Source organism: Condylura cristata, unplaced genomic scaffold (genome assembly GCF_000260355.1).
Source record: "Condylura cristata isolate star-nosed mole 26May11 unplaced genomic scaffold, ConCri1.0 scaffold00021, whole genome shotgun sequence".
Lineage (NCBI taxonomy): Eukaryota > Metazoa > Chordata > Mammalia > Eulipotyphla > Talpidae > Condylura > Condylura cristata.
In genome coordinates this window covers 28,731,390-28,758,825 of record NW_004567122.1, presented here as the reverse complement: position 1 = coordinate 28,758,825, position 27,436 = coordinate 28,731,390, and the positions used below count along the sequence as shown (strand labels likewise).

The 27,436-nt window shown below is 36.5% G+C and overlaps 1 protein-coding gene across 2 annotated transcripts in view; it reads right to left on the bottom strand.

Annotated features, from left to right (window-relative positions):
- The window catches only part of CTNNA1 (catenin (cadherin-associated protein), alpha 1, 102kDa), a 305,980-nt gene that overhangs the window by 97,040 nt on the left and 181,504 nt on the right, over positions 1-27,436 (bottom strand). For both annotated transcript variants that reach the window (XM_004686781.2, XM_012727837.1), the window contains exons 4-7: positions 16,668-16,834; positions 16,031-16,150; positions 9,221-9,490; positions 6,103-6,306 (exon numbers count right to left, since the gene is read on the bottom strand). In XM_004686781.2, the coding sequence (XP_004686838.2) occupies positions 6,103-6,306; positions 9,221-9,490; positions 16,031-16,150; positions 16,668-16,834 (761 nt within the window). The remainder of the gene's footprint in view (positions 1-6,102; positions 6,307-9,220; positions 9,491-16,030; positions 16,151-16,667; positions 16,835-27,436) is intronic.

Sequence of the window (27,436 nt, the reverse complement as noted above, 5' to 3'; positions counted from 1 at the left end):
CACAGTCAAGCAGAAACACCTATGACACCTAAATATTACAGGAGTCTAGCTAATATGACAAGATACTCTAAAAAGCTCTGTTGTTCTGCTCACTTGCAGCAGATATATCTGACATGGGTTGACCTTACTTAATCTGGTGTGCTGAACTTCATAACAATCATCAGTAAAAAGGGGCAAATCACATTTGCCAATTTGCAAAGATGAACAATGATAAAATTAAGAGCTTAAACTTTCAGGGCAAAGAGCTCTAAGTTCAAATCTCATCTTTACAGCGACATGTATTTTTGGGCAAGTAAAAAATCAGAAGTGACTATGGGGGAGGGAGATAAAATAGGTAATATTGTATGTCTCTAAGCATATAGCAATCTGTGTAATGGTACTGATAACCCTTATTTTTATTATTAAAAAAGAGGAAAAGTTAAGGAAAAAATACAAGTTTACATACATATCCAGAATGAAGTCTGAAATACTATACATCAAATAAATATAGTAGAATTATCGGTGATATATCATTACTATAACTTTCATAAGCAGAAAAAATATTAAGCTACTCTTAATTTTGCTATTAAGAAAATGTATTCACAAAATAATTCAGTAACAGCTCTTCAAAGAATAGGAAATTCTGTTATGATAAAGTGATTTCAAGAAGATATTGGAAAACTAAGAGATTAACATTTACATTAAGAGATTCTTTTCACTGCTATAACAGTATGACTTTCAAAGTGACAAGTGCATCCTATTTGTGCATTCCATAGCAAATGATTATCCAAATCAAATTAAAATTTTATACTTGATATAATAACGCAAGTAAACCCTCCAATATAGTCTTTGTCCAAACAAAAAATTATCCCATTATTATGCTCCTCTTTTGGGATCCTATAACCACTATGTGCAATATTTTCCTAAGCTGTACCAATTTTCTTCTGCCCAGAACTGAAATTTTAGATATAAAAATACATGAATTGTTGCGTCATTCTGGATCTTCAATGAGGAAGGTGATGCTACATTTATCTACTCACTCTAGCTGGTTGGTTATCCAACTAAGAAAAGTAAAGGGAGAGTCAGATACAAACTTCTCTCCTCTCTCTAGTCAGAAATACAAACTTCTCTCTCCTTCTCTCTGCCATAAAAGGTAAAAATTTAGCTTCAGTACAGATTTTATTTAACTCAATATATCTAAAATATTATCTATGAGATATTATTTACTTAATATTTTGCATCCTTTTTTGTACAGACTTTGAAAGGTGGTGTGTACTTTATACTTCACAGCACATCACAATTTGGACTAGTTACATTCCAAGTGCCCTGGCCCAGAGCTGGATCTTCTCAAGTGTCAGACATGTGCTTGTTCTCACCAATTGTAAGCTGTGTGTGCAGTCAATCAGCACATGACCATGAACTGCTGAACACAGCTCAAGTCAAAGGCAAAGTCAAGTGGAATCCATTTCATGAAGGCCTTCTATATTCTAGGCACTATGTTTAAGTTAAGTATTTTCAGATTTCAGGGTTTGGGAAAGCAGTGTGGGGAATTTGTTTCTTGTGGAATCAGGGAGTTGAAGTTGAATGTGGTAATACAGACAAGTCAGCATTGCCCCCAAAATTCTATCAACACTAATGGAAAATCAATTTGAAACACATGCCTTAACAAGGAACAAAAGAACATTAAGGATCAACATATTCCTCAGCAGAAAGAATGTGAAATAATGAATTCAACAATATAAAAGTATAGGACTCTTCAGGTTTTTTACTGACACTGAAATGGCTTCACAGAATATTATAACACACTACCAGACTCCATAGTCAGCTACATAGTCAAGGAAAAGAAACTTCAATAACCAAATACTACCAACCCTAGTTGTTATATATTGTTTATAGCAGAGAACTCTGAGAAGATTAAAACTATTTTAAAATAAAAAACACATAGAATGAGTGCAGGGGAGACTATATAGTCCTAAATGCTAATAGAAATAGTGATTCAGTAATTTAATGTACATGTATGACCTTCAATTATGAAAAAATAAACAAAATGGCATTAACTTTTCTCAAATTCAATTACATTTCATTTCAATCCAATCACTTTTAAACCGTTTAAGATTATGAAACCCATCTGAGCTGTGGTTCTTTCTCTACAACCTTTATGGGCAGAACAACCTTAGGCTGATAAAGACAAATTCCACTTAGCCACAATAACCGCCATTTCATTTCCAGTAAACCTGGAAATCATTTGTGGGACTACAAAGATCCACTTCTACTGTCATGTATCTGAGGTACATGTTAACTAAGCAGGGGTCAAATACATTACTTTAGCATCAATACCTCTTACAGTTTGCTATAGTAAAATACTAACAGTGCCAGGATTACCCTCTACTTTTCAAACCACAATGTAACCAAAATCATTAAAGCTACTGGGATCCTAGCTAGCCCCTGGAGCCTTTAAAAGGGTGCTTGGCCCTCACCTGATGAGTTAAATTTAACTTTCAGCTAAGATATCACTTTTACTTACTTCTTTATTTCAGAGTACTGAGTTTAAAGTTTTCTACAAAAGTCAGCAATATGCTGAAAGATCTACAGGAAGTAGAGGTAAACACCCAGAATCCCACCTCTAGAATAAAAGGCCCACAAAGGCAAGGATGTTTGTTTCTTGTCTTTTGTTTGTTGTTTTCCATTAACAGAGCCCTAGGACCATGAATATCCAAAATTTTTAAAATTTTACTCATTCTCCCACATCAGTATGAATTATTTAAGAAGTCTCTTTTAGTAGTATTTGGACCCCAAGAGTATTTTTAATATTTAAAACTTCTAAAAGTTTAAAACCTAGTTCTATAAATTACATTGATAAAATAAATACAATTAAACAACGATTCAAGTAAGTAAAACAATTAGGTACAAAACTTCAAGCAGCAAAATATTAATGAAGGCTGGCACAGCTTGAAATGACCTACAGGAGAGATGGGAGAGAAAGACATGCTTTGAAGGAAGAGCAAGTTAGTTTTAAACATGTGGAAATGGAATTTCAAAAATATAATGTACAATGGACTACTGGAAGATGAGCTCAGAATGGTCTGAACAGGCAGAACAGATCATGAAACTGGACAAAGTGAGTAGTACAAATAAAGCATAGGTAGGGGGGAAAAGGAAAAGTGTCAAAAAATATCACAGCAGTACCTCCACCTTAAATGCATATTGTAATCATTTGAGGAACTTTTAAAAATGCTGGATCTCAAGTCAGTAATTAAGTACAACCTTACATCCAGATTTTTAAAATATCTCAAGGGATTAATGTGCATACAAAGTTAAGAATCAGAAAACCAATGAAACTTGCTAAGTATCAACACAAGATGAAGAGCAAAGACTCAAGAGACTATGGGTGGATTTTAAGACTATGCATTTATTAAAAAAACAATGACAAACTAAGGAAATTAACTGTAAAAATAGGTGAGTCCTCCTGGAATTTTTTACTCGATCTATAATATTCTATTTAGGCAGGAACTGGTTTTATATTAATCTAGACTGTCTAGATATTCCAAATTACAATTATTTCTTGTTTAATATTTTTCCACAGAAATAATCAACACCAAACCACTTTTTAAGAATCAAGGAAAAGCTCAACATAAAGAATATAAAATAGATTTTCAATACAGTACTTTCATGTTTGCCAGTTAGAGATAACATCACCCATATCTTGCAACCCCCAAGGCATTTTGCTGGTGTCTACAATGACACTCCAGTTAATGCCTTGAAGAGACCCTGTCTATTTCAGATGTGAAAAAAGAGTGCTTCATTCCTCCTCAAACACAGTACCCAGCACACTAATTTTGCATATGACACATACTCAATATGAACTGAATGACAGGCAAACATTTCCAGTTAAGTTCTGATTGTCACCAATATTCTACATGTTTTCAAATACTTAATAAATAGACAAAAATGTAACTCCAGTTGCTTTTGTCTAAAAGACCCTTTTACTATTCTCAGCTTTCAAGTGTGCTTCATTGTCCTCCTGGCCCTTTATTCTTAATCACTTTCTCACAGAACCTAGTTAGCTGTTAAATGAGTCAATACAAGGAACTAAATATTTATCTTTAAAATGCAGATACTGTCTTGTAAAATATGTCTGAATCTCAAAGTAATTTTAAAACCCCCCAAACAATCCTCATATTTCAGCCAAATATCAATCATTATTCTAGTTTTCACTAGCATAATAAAATATTATATAAGAATACTATTATATTATAGTCTCACTAATATGAATGCTTCCAAACTTTACTTACATCCATAACACAAACAGAAAAAACTTTCTAAGACTTTCTGAAGGGAAACCAAAAAGTTACTATTGAACAGAAGTTACTAGCCCAAGATTTGATCAACCCCAAGACTCAATAGGTATCTTGTAGACAAGTTCCAAGAAGTTCCAGTGAAGAGCAGTAAGAACAGACTCATCTACTCTTCCCCACCAAAGTGTTATCTTTAAGTGATTTCCTAATCCTAACTGCACTGGACAATTTTGCACATTTTAGCACTATGCACTAATAGTAGATATAATCTACATGTATACCACAAGGCCTTTGTATTTCTGTTTATGATTCCAGCATCATATATCAGTCTTCAAAAGTATTGTTTTTATTATTATTTTCTAATTTTTAAGCTTAGAAAGTGACTTTTAAATGTATCCTGCATTTTCTCCTTGACTTATCAGCTACTTTTTCCATTTGATTTACCTAAGCCTCTAATCTCATTTTTCTGAGGTAGACTGCTTATGATCAAACCATGGTACTGGCTTAAAAAATTCAATATGCTTCACTAATTTCACAATATGGTGGAAACAAGATAAACACCGGAGGGCATTCATTTCGCCATAGAAACTCAATCATAACTTAGCATTATACATTCACTTAGACAGAATGAACAAACAAGATATATGTCAAATGAACAAAAGCGATAGTACCAAAACATTTTCCTGAAAACTATTATGTGGCCCAAAAAAAAGTCACTACTGAGAACAACTATCTGAATTATTTTCTCTTCCCTTTAAAATGATTTTATATAATTCTTAGTTAACTTATTCCTTTTTTGCCACAGTAAAAAATATAGGAACCCAAAGTAATCATTCAGTAATTGTAATAAAAGAGGAAGTATTAGGGAAGGAAAAAAGAACACTGACAACAGAGAAAAATATCAACAATTGCAGTCTTTTCTATGGTGGGCAGGGGCAGTGGGGGGAGTAGACTGGCAAATTTCACAGTACAACCTTAAAAATTAAAGAACACTTGGTCCTCCCTGGTGGCACAGCGGGTTAAAGCACTGCACTAAGAAGCTAAAGCCACTTCCGCATGAGTTCGATTCCCGCCTGCCCCGGAGGTGTCCACATGGAGTGGCAGACCTGCCCACTGCTCCCCTCAGCAGTGTACTTCGTCAATCTGCCTGTTCTGCTCCCCACTCTGTCTCTGGTGAAGCTTCTCGCCGCCCCTGAGCCTCTGGCCTGTACCCCAGTTCTGTATGCACAAATAAATAAATCTTTAAAAAAAAAAAAAAAAATTAAAGAACATTAACCAGTTTGCCTAATACTTTTCAGTACTTATGAAAAAAATTTCACTAAATGAACATTAATAAAACAAGTTTTCAGCACTCCCTCTCATCCCAAATTAGATGACCATCAAGATATGATAACTGGAATTTTAGAGGTATAGTAAGTATATCCTTTGGAGACTACACACTAGAATTTTATCAGGTAAGTGTCACAATGTCTGCAACTTGCCTGCAAATACTTCATAGAAAAAAATCATGTATGTGCATGTATATATACATGTACTGTACATGCATACATTTATACACAAAAACGTGTGTACTTATACATGTTAGTTGGCAAATCTAGATAAAGGGGAGATGGACACTCATATCATGATTTTTGTAAGTTATAATTTTTCAAGATGAAAAGTTGGGGATCAAAGGGACAAACAGCAAGTCATTTACCCATTTCTTGAAAAATCTGTCCCATCCAAGTAAGGAGCCAAGAAAATACTTGACATTTACAATTAAACACCTCAGATTCACCATCTGTTAATAGAGAAAACTCTTATTTCAAAGCAAAGTTCTGATACTTACATTGCCCATGTACTCCGAAAGCAGGTCCTGGAGGGCCTGGCGAACAGCATTACACTCTGCCACAATTCTCTCACGCCGGTCATCACGAGTGCAGGATGAGTCTGCCATCAGGGCAGCTCCACTTATGATACTTTCCAGACGCTCCTCCAGAGAAGGCCTAAAGCGCTCCTCACTGAAGCTCACATGGTCCACAATTATTTGTTTCTGCAGAGAAAGTATTAATGAAATATTAGTAAATGTTAATCTTTGTTCCTCAATGATTCAAAATAGTGCTGTTTAAGAGTATCAAGACATAAACATTCCAACGCCTGAAAGAAGATTTTAGCAGGTAAGGGGTTACCCCATACAACTTGGTCTATGGAAGGTAACTTCCCAAAGATGATACTGAAAGCATACTATTAACTGCGCAGGCCTGGGTACGGTGTATTACCACAAATGGAAAAAACAAATATGTCAACACAAAAATCGTATTTGTATTACATAATCTGAAGATTTCAAGGTCAACCTATATAGTATTCATAAATTACCAAGTAAGAATTACTATGAAAGTAAACAGCTTTTCTATTCATAGAGTATAAACTTGCTATGTGTCATTAAGAGAACTATCTCCCACAAAAAAATATAAATATCATTGACTTCTGTCCTCAAAGTTTCAGAAAGGACTGTTTAATCATTTCTATCTATTTTCCTTACACATCCCATGCACTGCATCATATTTTATAAACAATTTGGTCTCAAATTTATCCTATTATGTCTAAAACAGACGTTCTTTGTTGAAATACCTCCAAGTATTCTGTGAAAGATGATATAGCAACTGATCTCAACAAAGCCACTGTATAAGGTATAATTTCCCCTCACATAGAGTAAATTCTCCCTGTCTCCCACACTTCCTTCCCCAACCCTCTCACTCCAGTGACTCTACTTAAATCCAGTTTTATACCAGTGATGAGTAAGGTCAGTAAGAATGAAGCTGGAGGAACAAGGTCAAGTATCAACACCATCAGGACAATAGTTATTGGCCTCCTTCCAACTTCTCTACTGGCTATAATTTATCTTCACACTGCTAGGCGTCTGTTGAGTATTTTCCCTTCAAAATTTCTTTATAGGGAGCATATTCTTATTGATTTCAATGGCAAGTGTTTTTCCTGAAAATAGCTCCCCTTTTCCGTAAGTTTATACTTATTTTTTCCCTTCCAAAGAGCCCTCATTTCAAAACTGAACATGCAATACCATGACCAGTATTAACCTACATTTTAGATCATTTTTTCTAAAATAATTATGATATAACAGGATTATCTCTGGTCAAAATATGCAATGTCTTCTGAGCAACAGAAATGAAGAATGGTCACAGAATTTTGTAACAGTTCACAGACTTATAACGAGACTGGGGTCATTCTGTCCAACTGCTCAATTCATGATTAAAGTAGCCCTAAGAGGTTAAGTGATCTCTGATAGATAGCAATCAACTTAGGGCAAAAGGGAACCCCTAATGCCTCAAAAAAAAGTCTAGTACTTAATACTGTCAAATCTGAGGAGGTGTGGGGAGACAACAGAGTCAGTAAAAGACCTAGCAAAAGGTTTTGCTAGGAAATAATTTAATAGTTAAGATTCCAAGACAAAAATTAAGTTCTCATATTGTAATCTACAGGCTCAACAGTATTAGCATGACTTTATGACTTACAAAAAAATTTTTTTTTTTAAGATTTATTTGTGCATACAGAACTAGGGTATAGGCTAGAGGTGCAGGGGCGGTGAGAGGCTTCACCAGAGACAGAGTAGGGAGCAGAACAGGCAGATCGACGAAGTACTCTGCTGAGTGGAGCAGTGGGAGGGTCAGGAGAGGGCTGCCGGGCGCCATATGGATCACCTCCAGGGCAGGCAGAGATCTAACTCATGTGGAAGTGGCTTTAGCTTCTTAGTGCAGTACTTCAACCCGCTGCGCCACCAGGGAGGGCCCCAGACTTATAAAAAGTCTTAATCCAGCCAGTTGTATCAGCAAGATCAGTTACCCACGCCCAAAGTAAAGAAGTATGCAAAAGGAAAGAAAAAGTTGAAAACAAAATACACTTCATTACATTGATACTCTTAAAACATCCCCACTTATGAAAGGATAGCTACCTGACAGGTAATTTTCCGCTCATTAATGGGAAAAAAAAAATTCCTTAACTCTTTGATTTCAAAATTAAAAAAAAATCTTAAACTGCTGCCATCTACTGGAAGCCCTGAGGCATACTGGGTAGGAATTTAAAAACACAAAACCCACTCAAAACTAAAACCAGAATTGACACATAAAACCATTTATATGCAGAATGTATACACTGGATAAAACCATGTATATGCAGAATGTATACACTGGATAGACCAGAATTGACACATAAAACCATGTATATGCAGAATGTATAAACTGGATAAAGGTAATTATATGGTACTATGCTGAAAAAAGTATTTTAACCCCTAATTTGCTTGTACTTGATCAAATTTTGTCATTACAGTTAAGATGGCAAGAAGTATGTAAAGGCAGACAAGATTAGGATTATGACAGCACTTCTGTTATAATAACCTATACATATCTCAGCAGACTGAGTATCTGAACGATAAAAGTCCATGTACCCTCTGTCTCTTATGTCCCATAGTTTATCTGCCAAAAGGTTGAAATCTTATTGAAATAAACCAAACCTAGATCCTTAAAGAATGACTCCACAGGAAACACAAGTTCCGTCAAATATTTAAAAGTGAAGCACAAATTCAATCTCTGGCCAGCTAGGAAGGTGACCCACATGGTGGAGCAGATCTCTCTGCCTCGCCTGCTGCTCCCCTGCTCTCCTGAGCAGTGTTTTTCAGTAGATCTGCCTGTTCTGCTCCCTGTCTTTGGTGAGTCCTCTCACCTACACCCCAATTCTTGTACACATAAATATATCAATCTTAAAAAAATAATTTAGAAAGGAAATAAATAATTTAACAAAGGAAGGAGAAGAAGTGGAAGGGAAGGGAAAGAGGTAGGGAAGAAAAATCAAGTGGATTTTTTTTTTTTAATTACAAGTCCAGGTAGAAACTGAACTTTTCATCAGAAACCTTCATCACTTTTCTCTAAAACCTTGAGTTTCCTAATATAACTTACATCAAAGTTATTGAGTGCATTTGCCAGTTCTCCGGCTCCTCTTCCCTGATGCTGGGAGGCATCATCTGATGCAGTGGCCTGGGCTGCATTGGAAATGCCTGTGACTGCCTGCTGCAGCTGTTTGTATATCAGGTCTCTGTTGGCTTTGTAGGCAGCGACATCAGGATGTTGTAGGCAAGCCTGGGATGCAGTATAGAGGATAGGAACATTTTTCTGTAAAATTCCTCTGGCTGCTGCCATCTGATCACGATGGTCCACATCCTTCAGTTCCTACAAGAGTAAAGTCAGAAATTGGAACGGTCTCATTTTTATTGTTTTTTGTTTGTTTGTTGTTTTTTTATTGAGGTAAACCTTGGTTTACATGATTTGGTATACATGATTCAGAGGCATAGATTCAGATATCTTCAGATGTATGTTACCACACCACACCAGACACCAAGCATCCATAATCCTGTACCAGGGACCTCTGGTCTCCCTTCCACCTTTGTTCCCCAACTCCCACCTTTCCCCTCTGGTAAACTCAATTCTACAATCAGATCTCTAGAGTGTTTTATGTTCACTTTTTCTGTTTTTCTTTGTGTTCTACATCTGAGGAAATCATGGAAGACAATTTATATGGAATTCTAGTCATATAAAAAATGGCAGTAATGTTGAAAAGTTACAATTTTACTAACAAAGTATTTTCACTAATAGTCTGACATAAAAGTTCATCAGAAAGAAGGCTTAGTAAACAAGAGTTCAAACTTTTCCAAAACACAGAGACATTGATTTGAACCTCCAGTTCTACTCTTCCCTAGCTATTGTAACCTTGTTATTTAAAAAAAAAAAACAAAAAACCCTGTGCTCAGTTTCACCTCCTGTAAAACAGAAGCACTAATACTACCTCTCATTATTGCTATGAGGATTAGTTGGGATAACACACATAAAAAGGGTAGGCAGCGGCCCTCCCTGGTGGTGTAGTAGGTTAAAGCACAGCACTAAGAAGCTAAAGCCACTTCCTCATGAGTTCAATTCCCGCCTGCCCTGGAGGTGACCACATGGAGTGGCAGACCTCTCCTGACCCGCCCACTGCTCCCCTCAGCAGTGTACTTCATTGATCTGCCTGTTCTGCTCCCCACTCTGTCTCAGGTGAAGCGTCTCACCGCCCCTGAGCCTCTGGCCTGTACCCCAGTTCTGTATGCATAAATAAATCTTTTTTAAAATTTTTTTTAAAAATTAAAAAGGCAGACAGCACTAAACAAACAAAACTGTTTATTAGCATCTTGATTGCACCTACTCCAACTAAAATAGAAGCACATTTAAGCAGAGTAAGATTCATTTTGATGGTCTTTTCTATTAAGTTATAAATATATTACAATAGATTTGAGAATTCTGGCATGGGATATTATAGGTATACGCAAAACTTCAAAGCTGAGGGTATGGTAGGTTATTCTCCCAAGTTTGCAATTCTTCCCCTATACTTCCCCAACCCACAAACATCTCAGGACATGAGTTACTTAGGTGTAAAACAGATTTATGTGTTTCATGATTCTAACCCAAAAGGTTTGTTATTTCATTGTGATACTCTATGTGCATGCTGTCTTAAGTAAAACTGCCCTTTTGCAAATTCCTCTACCCCATAATTACAATCCACAGTTAAAAGGAATGAGGTTCCTGGCATTGTTTCCACCACTGGCATCTATTTCGTAGACTAGATAGATAGTATCACTTATTTGTCATTTAGCCTAACAATACTTCTGGTATCCCAGCCTTACTAAAATTCCTCTGAGGGGAGAAAATACTAAGTCTTTAGTAAATGTGATCACCACTAAGAAAAGAAATTGAAGTGATAACCCTAAGTGACTACGAGCAGACCTGTTCTAACTGTATTTTATATGTGATCACAGAATTTCATGTTGATGTCATCAACTGAATCCTAGGTTACAAACTTAAGTTTCTGAATATAAGTATTACATGTGCAAACAGTAAGAGAAAACTGGCTTAAAAAGGCCAAAATCAATTACTAAATTTGCAATCTGATTTATCTATTTAATGTTCCCTCTTTCTAAAAGAGATACTAATTAAGCGTTAAAGACACCAAACTGGCTTCCTTTTTCTGAAATTTCATATCACTATATATTTTAGGTTTGCATCTTTATTCAAACCTTATATAACATGACAGCTTACTTTTCCTCTTAGAATTCTTTTATCATTTGGAATCTGAATTCACAAGTAATAGCTCACAGCACTCCAAATGCCCTATAGCATAGTACATTAGGCTAAATATTCAGAAAAGGGACCCTGTGGATTTAGAGATTCAGTGATCATTTTAAGACTCTACTGATGACAGGGGGCTGGGACTAACCATTATGCTTAAACAGTTGGTGCACATGTTCTGCATGACATTTTCTAAATGTCTCGCCCTCACCACAATCCCAGGGACTCTAAGTCTTCTAAGAAGGCATTTGCCTTCAAGCATTTATATTGTCTTCTGTTTTAAAAAATGCTTTGCACTCAGTGTAGGCATTCTTCCTTAGTATCTATAAACTAGATCAGCACAGAAACTCGCATAAAGGATACCAAAGACATGGTGGTCACTTAAAGTTAACAGGTACCAGAATTACTATTCAACACCTGGCCTTCCTAAAGTCACTGCCCAGCCTGATATGAAAAACTTCTACCTTTCTAAAACCTTTATTAGCTTATATACTAAGAAACAGAACCCCATGAATTTTGAAAATTGATGATCACCTCAAGACTCAAAGGTTCTTGGGCTAACCATTATGCTTAAATATCTGATGCAAATGTTCTGAGTGGCATTTTCTAAATGTCTTGTCCCCACTACAACTTATTGCTAAGATTTCTATTTACCATATATGGCAGATATATTCTGTGATGAAAATGACAGCTAAATATCATCATTTGTCCTGACAGCTAAAGTGTTCTTCTACTTTTGCTGTTTAGAACTGCTTTTGCCTTTGGTACAAATAAGCTAAATTTTGTTAAGAGAAGAAATGATTATCACAAGGCAGCACCATTTACTACAAGAATAATGACCAATCATAAGTATTCTTTCTAAGATAAATACTACTGAAAAGTAATCCAAATAGTGGACAAAAATATTATATTAAGTAACATAATAGATTGTTTATAAAATTAGACTCCCTAGCACTACGTTAGCATTCACCATTCATAATTCCAACTTAACCAGTAGGTTAAGTATGTTTCAAGCTGATGCTTAACAGTCCAACTTCTTTATAGATAGGCTGACTACTCAGACAATCACATGCAATGACCAAGAAATTTAAATTATCTTCTATGTAATCCAGAACACGCATTTTAATCAAGGACTAGAAACACAATTTCCTCTCCTTTCCCTCTTGACAATATAAAATTGTAGACACAGATAATATTGATCCAATGTCTTATCTTAGGTTCAAACAACTAAGACTTAAAGTATCCATGGGCAAGCCCACCCAGTCCAGATTATTTACAAATAAACACTGCCAGTACTACCCATTACCAATGTGTCTGTTCTAACCCCTCTGTCTCACCCACTGCTCCTCTCAGCAGTGTACTTCATCGACCTGACTGTTCTGCTCCCTACTCTTGTCTCTGGTGAATCCTCTCACCACTCCTACACCTCTGGCCTGTACCCCAGTTCTGTATGCATAAATAAATCTTTTAAATAATAATACATCAGGGATTATGTAAAGAACTCTTCATTGATTCAAACTCAAAGAGCATTATTTTCTAGTAAACTTCTCCAGTAGCAGACATACAAAATGCCATACCATTATTAAGCTTACCTCAAGAACATCAATTTATTCATGCCTCCATTTCGCAAATATATGACAATAGTATTCTAAATGTTCTCACTTATTGCAAACAATAGTTCAGTCTTCATAAACCAAGTTCTGACTAAATATCAATACAGCAGGACTATTTATGAAACTTTATTTTTAAATGTAACTAACATCCATTTCACTATCCAAATGAAACTGTATCAAGAACATTAAGTAAAATTGTGAATATAATTTGGCCAGCTTGCCATACTTGAAGAATGACTACACTGTTAAAAAGTTCTTCATAGGATCAATCAGCCTCAGAACAAAATAAACTATCTATGATTTATGTGACAGAGACACAAACCTACACAACAAATAAAATCAAGCGTATATTAACTAAATTACTCAGACAGTTCACCACATCTAACTACATCATCATGTAAATACTAGAAATGTGAATTCATTCTGATAGTATTTTATAGCTTGAAAACGTTAGCAACAACTACTATTCACCAATTGCCTACTCGGTAGGCAACTGAGGGCACACTTAGCATCAAATGGAAACTCTCCAAAGCTGAAACTACTACATATATTAGACATTTGCACTGAGGCTATTGTTTATTAAAGATGTTAAGCATTTTCCTGCCTGTGAGAGCTCTTGAGTGTCTCTGTTCTCAGAAAACCATCTTGTTGAGTTTCTCTGTTCTCAGAAAACCATCACTATACCAGAGCAAAAGGTAGATTTCATTAGTGTGAGTCAGAGTAATTAATAAATGGATGTGATACAATTCAGATTTAGAGCAAATTAATTAATGGATATGATACAATTAGATTTAGAGTTATGAGCTTCCAAATCATTTGCTTTAAAAGAGAGACATATGGAAGAAATAGTCCTTTTCCCCCTCACTGGACACACTGATATACATGAATGTCATGCTCAGAGCTTCTATAGCCATCCAGTGCCAGACACAATGAAGAAGGTAGTGCTGAGAAATGTTAAGAACCCTTGATGATACTGCAAAATCTTTAAATTTTACAACCCTAAGGTCACTTAACCTAGCTTGGGACTTCTAATTAGTGAGAAAATAAATCACTAATTGTTCAAGCAGTTTTAGAACTAGGTTTTCGATAAACTGCAGCATAAAATATTCTAAAATAAATGTTGGCTAGCAATAAAAAAATTTCATCTTGAAATTTCAGGGTTTTTTTTAATAAAAAGTTAAAAGCACAAACTTAATCAGGATTTATGATAGCTTTAAGAAGCTGGGTGGCCACATTTACATGAACAGCATGAACAGTTAATCTCCAATAAAGGAATGAAGATTATATAATGGGAACAACAAATGGTACTGGGAAAACTGGACAGCCACATGGAAAATAAACCTAGACTACTGTCTCAAACCATACACAAAAGTTCAAAATGGACTTGGGTTTAAGACCAAAAACTATAAGGTACATAGAAAAAAAACACAATCAAAAAGCCATGTGTGACACTGGCTTCAGAATGGTGTTGGGAACGTGACTCCAACAATAACAGGAACAAAAGTAAAGATAAACAAATGGAGCACATCAAACTAAAAAGCTTCTGCACAGTGAAAGAAACTATCTTTAAAATGAAAGACATTCTACTGAAAGGGAGAAGGTATCTTGCATCATACAGCTAAAATACAAGATCTACAAAGTACTCAAATAACGAAACAAGAAAAAAACAAATAACCCAATCATAAAATAGGCAGTAGAACTAACTGGGTACTTCTCCAAAGACGACATAGAGACAGACAACAGGTACATGAAAAATCATTCACGTAGGAAAAAAAGGGAACTCTTGCACACTTTTGGTGTCCATTCCTGAAACAGTATCAAACTCTCCTCAAAATATTAACAATAGCTACACTATAGGGTCCAGCAATCCCATGCGTGCATGATTATATTCCCAAGGAATGCAAAAATACCAATTTGAAGGGATATATGCAGTACTATGTTCACTGCAGCACTATATGTAATATTATAGCCAAGTTATGGAAACAGCCTATGTTCCCAGTAATAGATGAGCAGCAGCTAAAGAAGATGTGGTATGTACTTACACACTGGAGTACTACTCAGCTATTAAGAAATGAAATCTTGCCATGTGTGACATTACAAATGGAACTGGAGTGGATAATGCTAAATAAAGTAAGTCAGAAGTAAAAGGACAAATAGTAGATGACTTCACTCACAAATGGAATGAAGCGAAACAAAACACAGACAAAAACAAAAACAAATCCTTTGGACACTGACTACAGAGTTAAGCTAACAGAGAAGGAAGGACAAACATAGGGAGCAATGTGGAGAGGGGCTACATGGAATATGGTGAAAGATTACCGCTGATGTGATGGTGGGAGTGTAACATGTATGTGAACCTAGACCCCTAAACCACATACACTATTGTAAACTAATGTTACCTCAATTTTTAAACAAATGTTACAGGAGGTGGGAGGGGGAGTTAGGGGGATGGGAAGAGATGACAGTGTATCTACAGAACACTCAAAGTTAATTAACACTTCAAAGCACCCCAATAGCAAAACCCCACAAACAACTACCAAAATCTGGAAAAGATCACTAATCCATGTGCCATACAACACAAATACCAGTATGGAAGCTATAAATAATGATTAATAAGTGACAAAACACGGGAGTAGAGATGCTTTCTGATACAGAAGTAATTTCAATTGGTTTAAGGTTTTTAAAAATCTGATTAAATTCCATTATTAAATTAATCCTCAAACACACATAAGAAAGGCCCTGGTCACCTCTCTAGACACTACTGCAAACTGTCAAAATACCTAAAGGAGGCTTTTCACAAGAATTAAACAGCATAAGATGAATGAAACTTAATGGTTGCTTTAATAACGCAATACTAAATAGCTATTTCACAAATATTTTAATGGAGCTATATTGGCTGACGGAGGTATTGGTACCTTCCCTTCAGAAAACCTTAGAATCAATTTTTCCCCTCTATATAACACAACTAAACAACTTTAACATGCCCAAATCATGCTTGTACCTGTTGTCTTTTGGCTGCCATAATGTTCAGCTTATCCACTTCAGGTTTCAAAGCTTTATATTGTATTCCTAAGTCTTGTTCAGTAGCAGCATTCCTCAGTTTCAAGATACCATCTTCCACCTATAAAACACACCCCACCACCCCCCCCCAAAAAAAGAAAACTCAATACAAGACCATATATGAAGAAAATGTAGAACTTTTTAACAGTTACTCGGATAGCAATCCAAACTTTCACTGCACTTACATAGCCCTCGAATATTTGCACAGCCATTACAAAGAAGCTGTAAGAGAGAGGTAAGACTTCCATCTATACTGACTTCCATCTAAAAGGACACAATTTAACTTATTTTGGTTTCTCAACTGTGAAACAAAGGAAATGTTTAACTAAAATGAAAAACAAAACAATTTGCTACAAGTTCTTCACTTACAACCAAAACAATACAGGCTTAAAGTGGAAGATAGGATGTTCTGGAATAGAGTAGTAAATAGATATTAAACAAAAATATTCCTGGCCCATTTAGGTAAAAACTGAATTCAAAATTAAACCAAATTTTAAGGAATGTGCATCTAAGTATATAACTAGGCCAGCAGCAGTCTCACAGTAATAAACAAATAACAGGCACGGGCCTATACTTACAACTTTCAGCTGAACAAGTAATTTGTATACATCTGCCATGTCAGCCAAAATAAGCAGTCGGGTGACAGCAGAGAGCAAAGCCCGAGCTGCCCGAACCATGTTGCCACGTTTCACAGAAGAACAGGGGTCATCTGCAAACTCTCCTGCGGCAGTCTTCATCAAATCACCTGTTTTACAGGATGAAAACACAAACAACAGAAATGAACATAATAGTGTCAGCAATAAAAAAAATCTAAAACTGGGACCTCCCTGGTGGCACAGCAGGTTGGAGCACTGCACTGCAAAGCTAAGTCAAGCCGTAGCCACTTCAGTGCCAGTTCGATCCTGCCCCGGAGGTGATCCACATTGGTGCAGCAGATCTCTCCTGTCTCGCCTGCTGCTCCCCTCAGTAGTGTACTTCAGTGGATCTGCCTATTCTGATAAAATAACTGGATCTTCTGGCCTTCTCCCAACTGTCTCTACTCAATTACACTAGGGTATTAAAGAGAAGCAAACTGAACAGAACCCATGATTACTCCTCTAGTGACCATGAAATGCTATCAGTATGTCTATACCATAGCATACTCCCCTACTAAAATGGGGATAAAAAGTTAAGCTCCTCTGGACTTCAAAACAGGACAAAGGGGAATTGTAAAGGAAGTGGGGAAAAAAGCTCACAGCAACAGGAAAGAACAAGGCCTTTCAGAAGATTCAAATAGTTTGAGCAAATTCCATTCAAAGCAATTTACTGTTCTATAAACTTGCAGGGGCGGGGCAAGAGTCCAGTGTGTATGCACATATGTGCATGCACCAGCATGGACCCCTGCTGAGACCACCAACTGCAAAAGAGAAAGTTTGGCTTTTTCCTTTATTTGCTGAGTAGTAAATGAAAGCTTCTATTATGTTGATCCTTTAAAACAAAGAATGTTCCAAGGAATGTTGATGAATATATATATATAGATATACACTACTAGATATACACTACTTTTCTCCCAGATTGCTGTCTGATCTAGATAAAACAGATGTTGAAACTTGGTCTGAATCCAGCTGTGTTGCTTCTCTGCTACCTGTTTTCTCTTCTATGAAATAAGAACACCATCTCCCACCTTGCTGGCCTGTTTTGAAAACTGAGTGAGGTAATAAATTTAAAGCTCAACAAATACTCCCATGCCTTTTTTAACTTCCTGATCTAATTTCTCCAATTCCAGAATCTATTCATTACTCACACACCAAATGTTTATTATTTTTAGAAACAAAGTCATGCCAGCAAGTTTTCTAAAAAGGTATAGGATTTTTAAAAAATTTTTAATGTTGAAACAGTAAAGCTGGAAGGAGGGGGGTCCTAGTCATTTAAATCTTCACAGTGCAAAAAGCAGCAAAAACTAGTGCTTTGTGGGTAACAGCAACAAATAAAGTTTAACTTAGTTCCCCCTAGTTGATTTATTTATTTTCATTTTCTTTTTTAAAAGATTTACGTATGCATACAGAACTAGGGTAACAAGCCAGAGGTTCAGGAGTGGAGAGAGGATCCACCAGAGACAGAGTGGGTAGAAGAATAGGCAGATCAACGAAGTACATTGCTGAGGGGAGCAGTTAGCAGACAAGAGAGGTCTGCTCCACCATGTGGATCACCTTCAAGGCCAGAGGTCGAACACAAACTGAAGCAGCTGCAGCCAGCTTGCAGTGCTGAGTCCTAATCCATTGCGCCACAAGGGAGGGCCCTTTTTTTTTTTTTAATTATTTATTTGTGCATACAGAACTGGGGTATAGGGGCTGTGAGAGGATTCACCAGAGACAGAGTAGGGGGCAGAACAGGGAGAATGATGAAGTACACTGCTGAGGGGAGCAGTGGGCAAGACAAGAGAGGTCTGCTGCGCCATGTGGATCACCTCCAGGGCCTTGGATCGAACTCGCACTGAAGCAGCCGTGGCTAGCTTGCAGTGCTGTCTTAACTCGTTGCACCACCAGGAAGGGCCAGTGTTAGTTTTTCATCTTTAAAATTATTGAGGCCAGGGCCCTCCCTGGTGGCGCAGCGGGTTAAAGCACTGCACTGAGAAGCTAAAGCCACTTCTGCATGAGTTCAATTCCCGCCTACCCCGGAGGAGACCACGTGGTGTGGCAGACCTCTCCTGGCCCGCCCGCTGCTCCCCTCAGCAGTGTACTTCATCGATCTGCCTGTTCTGTTCCCCACTCTGTCTCTGGTGGAGCCTCTCACCACCCCTGAGCCTCTGGCCTGTACCCCAGTTCTGTATGTACAAATAAATAAATCTTTAAAAAAAAAATATTGAGGCCAATCTGAAGTTTCTTCCAGTTTTTAGGGGCTGGTCATTGCCTATCCCATTTACAACTTCTCAGCTCCAAAACCACCACCACAATGCCATAACAAAAGGATGTCAGATTCCCAGAAAATCAGCTATGAAAATATCTGTATACTCTTCAAAAGTCCTCTAAGGAGACAGAAAAAAATAGAGTGCAGTTGTGTCTTCCCTAAAATCGTATTAATGTTACTTTCAATGTGTTTCTTGGCCAGAACCTTTTCTAACCTTTAAGTCCATAAGAACAAGAACTCTGACAAACCAGAAGACCACAATTTATATACTATGAGTTATAAAAGCTACCCTTTTCTAGGTATCATTTTTATGAATTTTTTTAACTTCCACGATAAATAATGCAAAATCAGTACTGTACAATGAGAAAGGAGATCAAAGTACTTATGTCATGGAGGTGGGATGGGGAAAGACTATTCCAACATACAGGAAAAGTACAACAGATACTGTATCACAAGGAAGTGTATTTTCTACTGTTTATTTTTGTTGAATAAAAGAATATGAAGAATATAAAGAATAAAGTATATAAAGAATATACTTTAAAAGAAAAATGTTTTTAAATGATAAAAATGTGGAATCTTTAATTCAACCTGTGATACATAAAACTCAATTTCCTCAAAAGGGATAATCTAAAGTACTCAAAAAGTCAAACATTTTTTTCTTAAGTGTAATAATCTCATGGCTATTTGTGTCACTACAAAAAGGAGAAAGTAAAATTAGCATACACTGTCAAGTCCTCTTATAAGGTTGTAGTGAAATAGTTGCAATTATCTTGAGAAGTTTATCTAAAATATGGTTAAGTCAAGGGGCGATTTAATGGAGACATATGTAGGCCCCATTTCATTGCCTTCATTCTTTGTTTAGTTGCTGCAACAGAAGTTCAACTCTGACACAGACTTCATGTAGACATTTCTTAAATAGAACATTCTATGAGAATGTTATCAACTACCTCAACCAATAGAGAAAGATGCCTGAAGTTATTCATCACCTGACAAAGTTTTCAGGTGAAGATTTAAAAGTCATTTATCATCTTAAGGCTATTCAAATTGATCATTTCAGGATCAATTACATGATCTTATATGGAATTTTGATTCCCCTTCTTCCAAGATAACCTTGCTTAAATCAGATTGATTTCTTTACCTCAAAATTATTTTAGATATTTTTCTCCTCAAATATTTCACACTATACTTGTTAGCAATGGGAGCCCATCAGACTTTAAAATAAAAGGCTGTCTTTTTATATTTTTGATAAAGAAATAAAATCTGACCATAATATTAAATAACATTATTTAAATATTAAATAATTTTCTGGTATTGTTTAGTCAGAAGTTGGTTGTAAACACTCAATGATACTAAAAGATGTTAAGGGGATCCATTAAGTGAGAAAAGTAAAATAACACAACTGAGCAAAACATAGCTCTATCCATGTTGACATATTCATAGAAAACAAATGAAAGGGTCTAGACTGTAATGTTAACCGTTGGTTTAATATTTACATAACAAAACTATACTTGATTTTTAATTCCTTCCTTATGCTCTCACTGTCAAAAACATACTCAGTGCAGAAACTCACTTTTGCTTATTTGCTTAGAGCGTTTTTTATTCTACCCAGCAATTAGCCAAAGCGGGGAGAGAGGGATAACAATCAAAATCATAGGTGAGTCTGTTACTTGGATCCCAGCCTGCCCCGGAGGTGACCACATGGTGTGGCAGACCTCTCCTGACCCACCCGCTGCTCCACTCAGCAGTGTACTTCGTCAATCTGCCTGTTCTGCTCCCCACTCTGTTTCTGGTGAAGACTCTCACCGCCCCTGAGCCTCTGGCCTGTACCCCAGTTCTGTATGCATAAATAAATCTTTAAAAAAAAAAATTGTCCTGTGTCTAAGTATTGAAGTAGTTAAAGCTTCCCAACTGTGGAACTCCTAATTCTTAATATCTACTTTTATAATGCTAGCTCCACTGAATCTATTTTATACCAAATTCTCTTTAAAACGCCTCACCAGAACGTGGCTTAACTGTTCTTATTTCTTTTATTTTATCATTCCATCAACTTTCATTTTATGAAACTTTCATTTTATGAAATAAACTGATTGGAATAAGGCTTTTACAAATTATTTGATAACATCAAGATATTAAAGAGTTAATGGTCATTTCCCAAACAGCCACATCCCCTTTTGCCTATACCTCCCCAAAATTATTTACACATACTTTATTAATAAAATAAGCCAGTTTCCACATGTGTTAATGAGGATAAACTGGAAATATCTGTTTGCAAAAAACATTTAACATAGCCCTAAAGTGAAGGAATCAAATATATCTGCCATAACACACATGCCCTGTAATATGAGGATGAGCCTGAATAAAACATTTAACCCTCTGTACCTTCACCTTTCCATTCATTAGTTGTGTATACTTACAGAAAAACAGACCAATGCATGACAATTGTAGGAAAAACAACAATTAGTCAAAGAATTACTGACAGATGCTTTAAGAGGATTTCCCTGGGATGCTATTTTTAATTCACAAAATCATTTATCCTTTGAAAATAAACCCAGGAAATAAACATATATTATGTTATTAAGTACAATAAGATAAGCCTATCTGAATCAGTTATCAGTTAAAGCAGAGCCTGGAAAAACTCTCAACCTACTCTCTTTTCCCATGCCGTGAGGATTAAGTAGCATTGAAATTTCTTTTTCCAGTTGTCAGAATGGATTTGAAAGGAAAAAAAAATTAAAATAGAGTACCACACATATTCATGTTCTCATTTTCTTTACTAATTCAAGTGTGCCCTGCTGCTATTCAAAAACACTCCAAAGAGAGGCACTTACTTCCTGATTACACATTCAAATAAATGCATAACATGCATTTCAACTTGGAATCACATTCTTCAGAAATTAACTAGTGGAAACCACGTTACTGTAACATCATGGTTGAAGTGACGCCAAAGTAAAAATTTTAATACCTAAGATAACTTCCTCAGCTACACTGTACAAATACACTAAGGCAACAATATTACTCACTATAACTCTAAAAGTTATGGTGAGTTTAGTGTTACTTATTTTTGTAACAAAACAGATCTTAAAGAAAAATTTCAAAATGACAGGGAACATTAGAATTTAGTAACTTCATTCTCCTTTCCTTACTTCTAAGATTACACCAGAATCTGAGTCTTTCCAAGCATATGCTCACACATACGTGGGTACTGATCCAGAAGCAGAAAGCATCCTTGACACATCTCAAATCAATGCTACAGCCTTCACCCTCGAGACTTAGAGTTTAAGTCAGAGAGACAATTTTAAGACATATAAACACCCAAATACAACCAGTTAATTATTTTTTTGGAATTTCTATTTTGCTTTTCCTGCTCACGTTAGTTTAAGAGCAAGAGAAAATATATTAAATTCTGAGAATGGAGGAAAAAGATCAATAATAAACAATTAATCATAGTCCCCTGGAACACATGGAGGGTAGGTATTGTAGTGTGAGCACTTCCTACAACAGACCCAGTCAGCAGGGGATCACATAAAAAGAGACATCCACAGGCCCCTTCCTGGTGTTATAACAGCACAGCACAGGTTAAAGCACAGCACTATGAAGCTAGCCGCAGCCACTTCCACAATGGGTCAGTTTGCCTATTCTGCTCCCTGCTTTGTAAATGGTGAGTCCTCTCACTGCCCAGTACCTCTGGCCTATACTCCAGTTCTGTATGCATAACTAAATCTTTTTAAAAGGGGGGGGGGGGAGAGACATGCACAAAAATGAAAGGAAACAGGAAAGTGGGATGGGAGGGGGAGTAGGGTAACAAATAAGCAAGAGTGGAAGAAACATCAGCTGATTTCTTGTTAGGTGTAATGAAGAAAGTGTACTAATCTGAAAATCTAATTAACTTTAATCTTTTTCAAATATTAAATGTTTCTCTGCTATTGCTTGTCTGTAACATCATCATTAACACTTGTTGAAACCCAGATTCAACATTCTTCCAGGGCAGGAATACTTGTTAGTCATTTTTCTCCTGCAAAAAAAAAAAAAAAAACAAACAAAAAACAAAAGAGCCCATATGTAAGATCAAGCTCATGAGTCCAACCTGATGAAAGCCATACTAACGAGATCAGGCAAATTAAAATGCCATCTCATACACCCACTCAAAGTTCCTCGAAGCTATGTTTCAAGTCTTCACAGATTTAGCAAACCCAAACTTTACTCTCCTACCCTATCTCTTAAAACCTATTTGACACAGTACTGAAAGTTGCTTTGTCCTGATCACATCTGCCTGTTAACATCTATCTCCTGGGTTGTCTATATTAGATGTGGGTACATCAGTCTGAAGCTATCAACATCTGCACTTAGACAGGAGAACAATTTTCACCTCCTTCAATCTGGCTCTAGTCAGTTACCAGGGAGAAAATTATACCTCAAGAACCTGACAGCCTGTGCTCAGTATCTTTTTGTCAGGGATAAAATACATTTTTTTCCTTAAAACTGCCTTGCCAAGATTCACAACAGAATAAAATAGACACATACATGCATACACACATACATACCTTTGTGTGTTTGTGTCTGTGTATTTGCTCCATGAATCATTCAAGCTTTAACAAGGAAGATGGTATCTATATCCTCAATTTCACTTTATAATTACTAAATAAAAAGAGGATGTCTTACATGATTTTAAAACCCTATTGTCTATTCTCTCTTCACAAAAATATCCTGAGACCGTCAGTTTTATGTAACTGATTAATTCTGTGCTTTCAAGATTTAAAAACACTGAAAAAAAATCTCTGCATATTCTCATCAATCAACTGCAAGTGCTAAGACCACCCAGACTCTAGCAAACTTTCAAGTAGTATTTTAGTAGGTCCTTAAGTACTGCTTTCTTGCTGGAAGTGACTAGACACTGTCTAACTAAAACATTAGTTCTTGTAATGACTGAGAATTAGTATTGAGCAACATAGATTCGTCCACAACAAACTGATGTCATGACAATATACTTGTACTGTAATCAAAGTTTACCTGAAATGTAGTAATGTCCCAAAAGCCAGAATTTGAAAAGCCTCCCAAAAAATCTTAAGATCAATACTGCTTGAGCATAAACAGATATGGGGGTGAAGAGGTAATTATAATCTAAACATTGAAACATTGTACTTTACTTAAGTAACAAAGAGATTTAATAAAAGAATTTACTCCTTTTTTTTTTTTAGCTTCTAGCCATTTGGGCAGAAAGAGTATGTTGGTGTCTATTAAATGTTTTTCAACCTGAGAGAAAAGGACTGCAGCAAATTATCTAGGTAATTTTTTATTTTCTACCTTGTAATAACAGCACATAAATGAGAGGTAGCTGGCTGTGACTACTGGTAGGACAGTTATGGAACCAAAAATGCAAACAAACAAACAAAAAAAGATCTGCTACACAGTATAAGTCAATGACTTTAGCTACAGTCCTTGTTCTGGTCAACAGACTCAACTATTCTCTCCAGAGTCACCATAAATTTTGTCCCACCATAAAACCATTAGAAACATATATGATAATTTATCAATGTTCAACTCCATATTAATGCTATCTTTGTCAACCAACAGACAAATTTCTATGCTAATCACTACCAGCCCCCAAAAACTGATGTCTCAATTTTTTGAAAACCTGGTAGAATTCCTTATTGGTAAGAAAAATAAGAGTTTCAATAAAGAAGCACTAATGTGGTATCATCACAGCCCTAGGGACTCTCATAAGGTTTATCATATATCAGTCTCTATTAATAAACATGAAGAAATAATCAAACTCGATAACCTCAAAGTAGGGAAAGTTTTTCAAAAGGAAGCATTTTATACTTCTAAAAATATACAAAAATTTAATGAACTGTATCATCCCATTACCTGTCACAAAGTTAATTTGCTCCTATTCAACACCACTTTCTTTATTATAAGCCCTTGTTCTTCTGGAGAACTCACTTGCCCCCTTTCTTCGTGCCCTGGGGTGAACAGGTGCTCTAGACTCACTGGTTCCTCTCCTCTGACAACAGAAATTGATTCAGTGCTAAGATATGCATGACCCAAGTAGTGCCCACTTGAGTAAGATATAGACACTGAGAAAGAAAATTTCTCTTTCTGCTGGGATGACAAAACTAGGATGAGTACTTCAAACCAGAGGTAGGCATTTTGTCCACCATAGTGGAGAGGTAAACTGAAACACATGGAAGCAACTGATGAAGAAAGCCTCATCTACTTTGAGTCAGTCACATCTAGCTATGGCTGAACTAACCAATAGCTACTCCTGCAATTCCCATTTACAAAGATCCATAAACTTCCGTTTCCTTAAATAAGTTTGAGTTACAAAATGGATCATAGACTTGCATGTAAAACCTAGAGTCATAAAACAATTTAAAAAAATATAGGCAAAACATTTCATGACATAAGCTTTAGTGATGTTTTTAGGGACTCATCCCCAACAGCAAGGAAAAAAGAACATGAACGGCTGGGGCTATATCAAACTAAAAAGCTTCTGTACAGCAAAATAAACCATAACTGAAACAAAAAAGCTGAATGGAAGAAAACATTTGCATATCATATGTCTGACAAAGGACTAATATCAAAGATATACAAAGAATTTATGAAACAATTGAAAAATTAGCAAAAGAATTCAACATATACCTCTCCAAAGAAGACATTTATAACAGCCAACTGGCACATGAATGCTCACAATCACATACTGTCAGAGAAATGCAAATTAAGACCACAATGAGATACCACCTCACACCTGTGAAACTGGCCCATAATGAACAGACCAAAAACAAGTACTGGTAACAATGTGGAGAAAAGGGAATTCCTACACTTCTGGTGGGAATGCAAACTAGTGGAGCCCTTATGGAAAGCAGAATGGAGGTATCTCAAAACATTAAACACAGCCTGCCATTCTACCAGTAATACCTCACCAGGCATCTATTCTAAAACACTAATTTGAAAGGAAACTTGCACTCCCATGTTTACTGCAACATTATTTACTATAGTAAACTCTGGAAGAAACCTAAGTGCCTCAGAACAGATGAGTAGATCAAGAAGATGTGGTGTATGTATAGTGGAATATTACTGAACAATCAAAAAGGACAAACCCATGCCATTTGCAGCAGCATGAATAGCGTTAAAAGGATACTGCCAAGCAAAATAAGTCAGAAAGTGAAAGATAAATATTAGACAGTATAACTAATATATGGAATACAAAGTAACTAAATAGTTAAAAACAAGTTGGAGGGCCCTCCCTCGCTGGTGGCAAAATCAGTTAAAACACAGCTCTAAGAAGCTACTGAAGTTACTGCAACACTAGTTTGATCCCCAGCCAGGGGAGTGCCCATACATGGCATGGAAGGCCTCTCCTGATCTGCCCGCTGCTCCCCTCAGCAGTGTACTTCATTCCAGCTGCTTGTTCTGCTCCCCACTCTGTCTCTGGTGAGTCCTCTCACCCCCCACACCTCTGACCTGTAGCCCAGTTCTGTATGTATAAATCTTTATTTTAAAAAGCTGAAAAACTATTCCTTATTAGCTGACAAAAGAATGGGCGGGGGAGGGAGGGAATAAAGAAGAAAAAACAGGGCGGAAGGGACAGAGGCATAATGGTCTGTGGATGTGATGTATGGGAGTATGGCTGATAGTGGATGCACTATGGTGGTAATACCTAATGGGGATGGCCCAATGTTACCACCTTTATAATAAGTTTGAATTAAACTCTGTAATTTTAACTGATAATGTTCTATGAACATCAGCAAAACTAGCAAAAAGTAGAATTATTAGAGAATAATTTAGGGATATATTTTAAAAGACCTTAAACCTATCTCCCTTAAGAAACTTTCTAAAGGACCTCCCTAGTGGTTCATGGGGTCAAGTGTCAACACTATGAAGCTATCAGCAGCCACTGCAGCAAAAGTTCGACCCCCAGCAAGGGAGCTGGCCCACATGGCACAGATCTTTCCTATCTAGCCCACTGCCCCCCTAAGAGTATTTCAGTAGATCTGCCTGTTCTGCCCCCCACTCTGTTTCTGGTGAATCCTTTCACCCAATCCCCACCTCTAGCCCGCACCCCAGCTCTTGCACGCATAAATAAATAAATCTGACACAAGCTATGCAACCTCTGTCGACAGATACGGTACAGATGGAGGGGAAATGCTCTGAAAGATCAGACTTTCCACGCTAACTTATGTTATGACCTCCCTTTTTTGTATAATCGTAATATCAAAATATTCTGAGCAACCTTCAGCTTACAATTAGATTGCCTCAGCTTTAGACATACAAGCACTGCACCAGGGTGAGAAATTCCTCTTGAAGTCAAAAGTCATTAAACAACTGGCTGATTAATAAAAACAAATGGCTGTTACTGCAAAGTCTCTCTCTCTGCCAGACAAAGGAAAACCCAAATCTTATCACTCTATCACTCTATCTTACATAGCCTTCTATTCAGTTTCTAAATAACCACTCAAGCTTT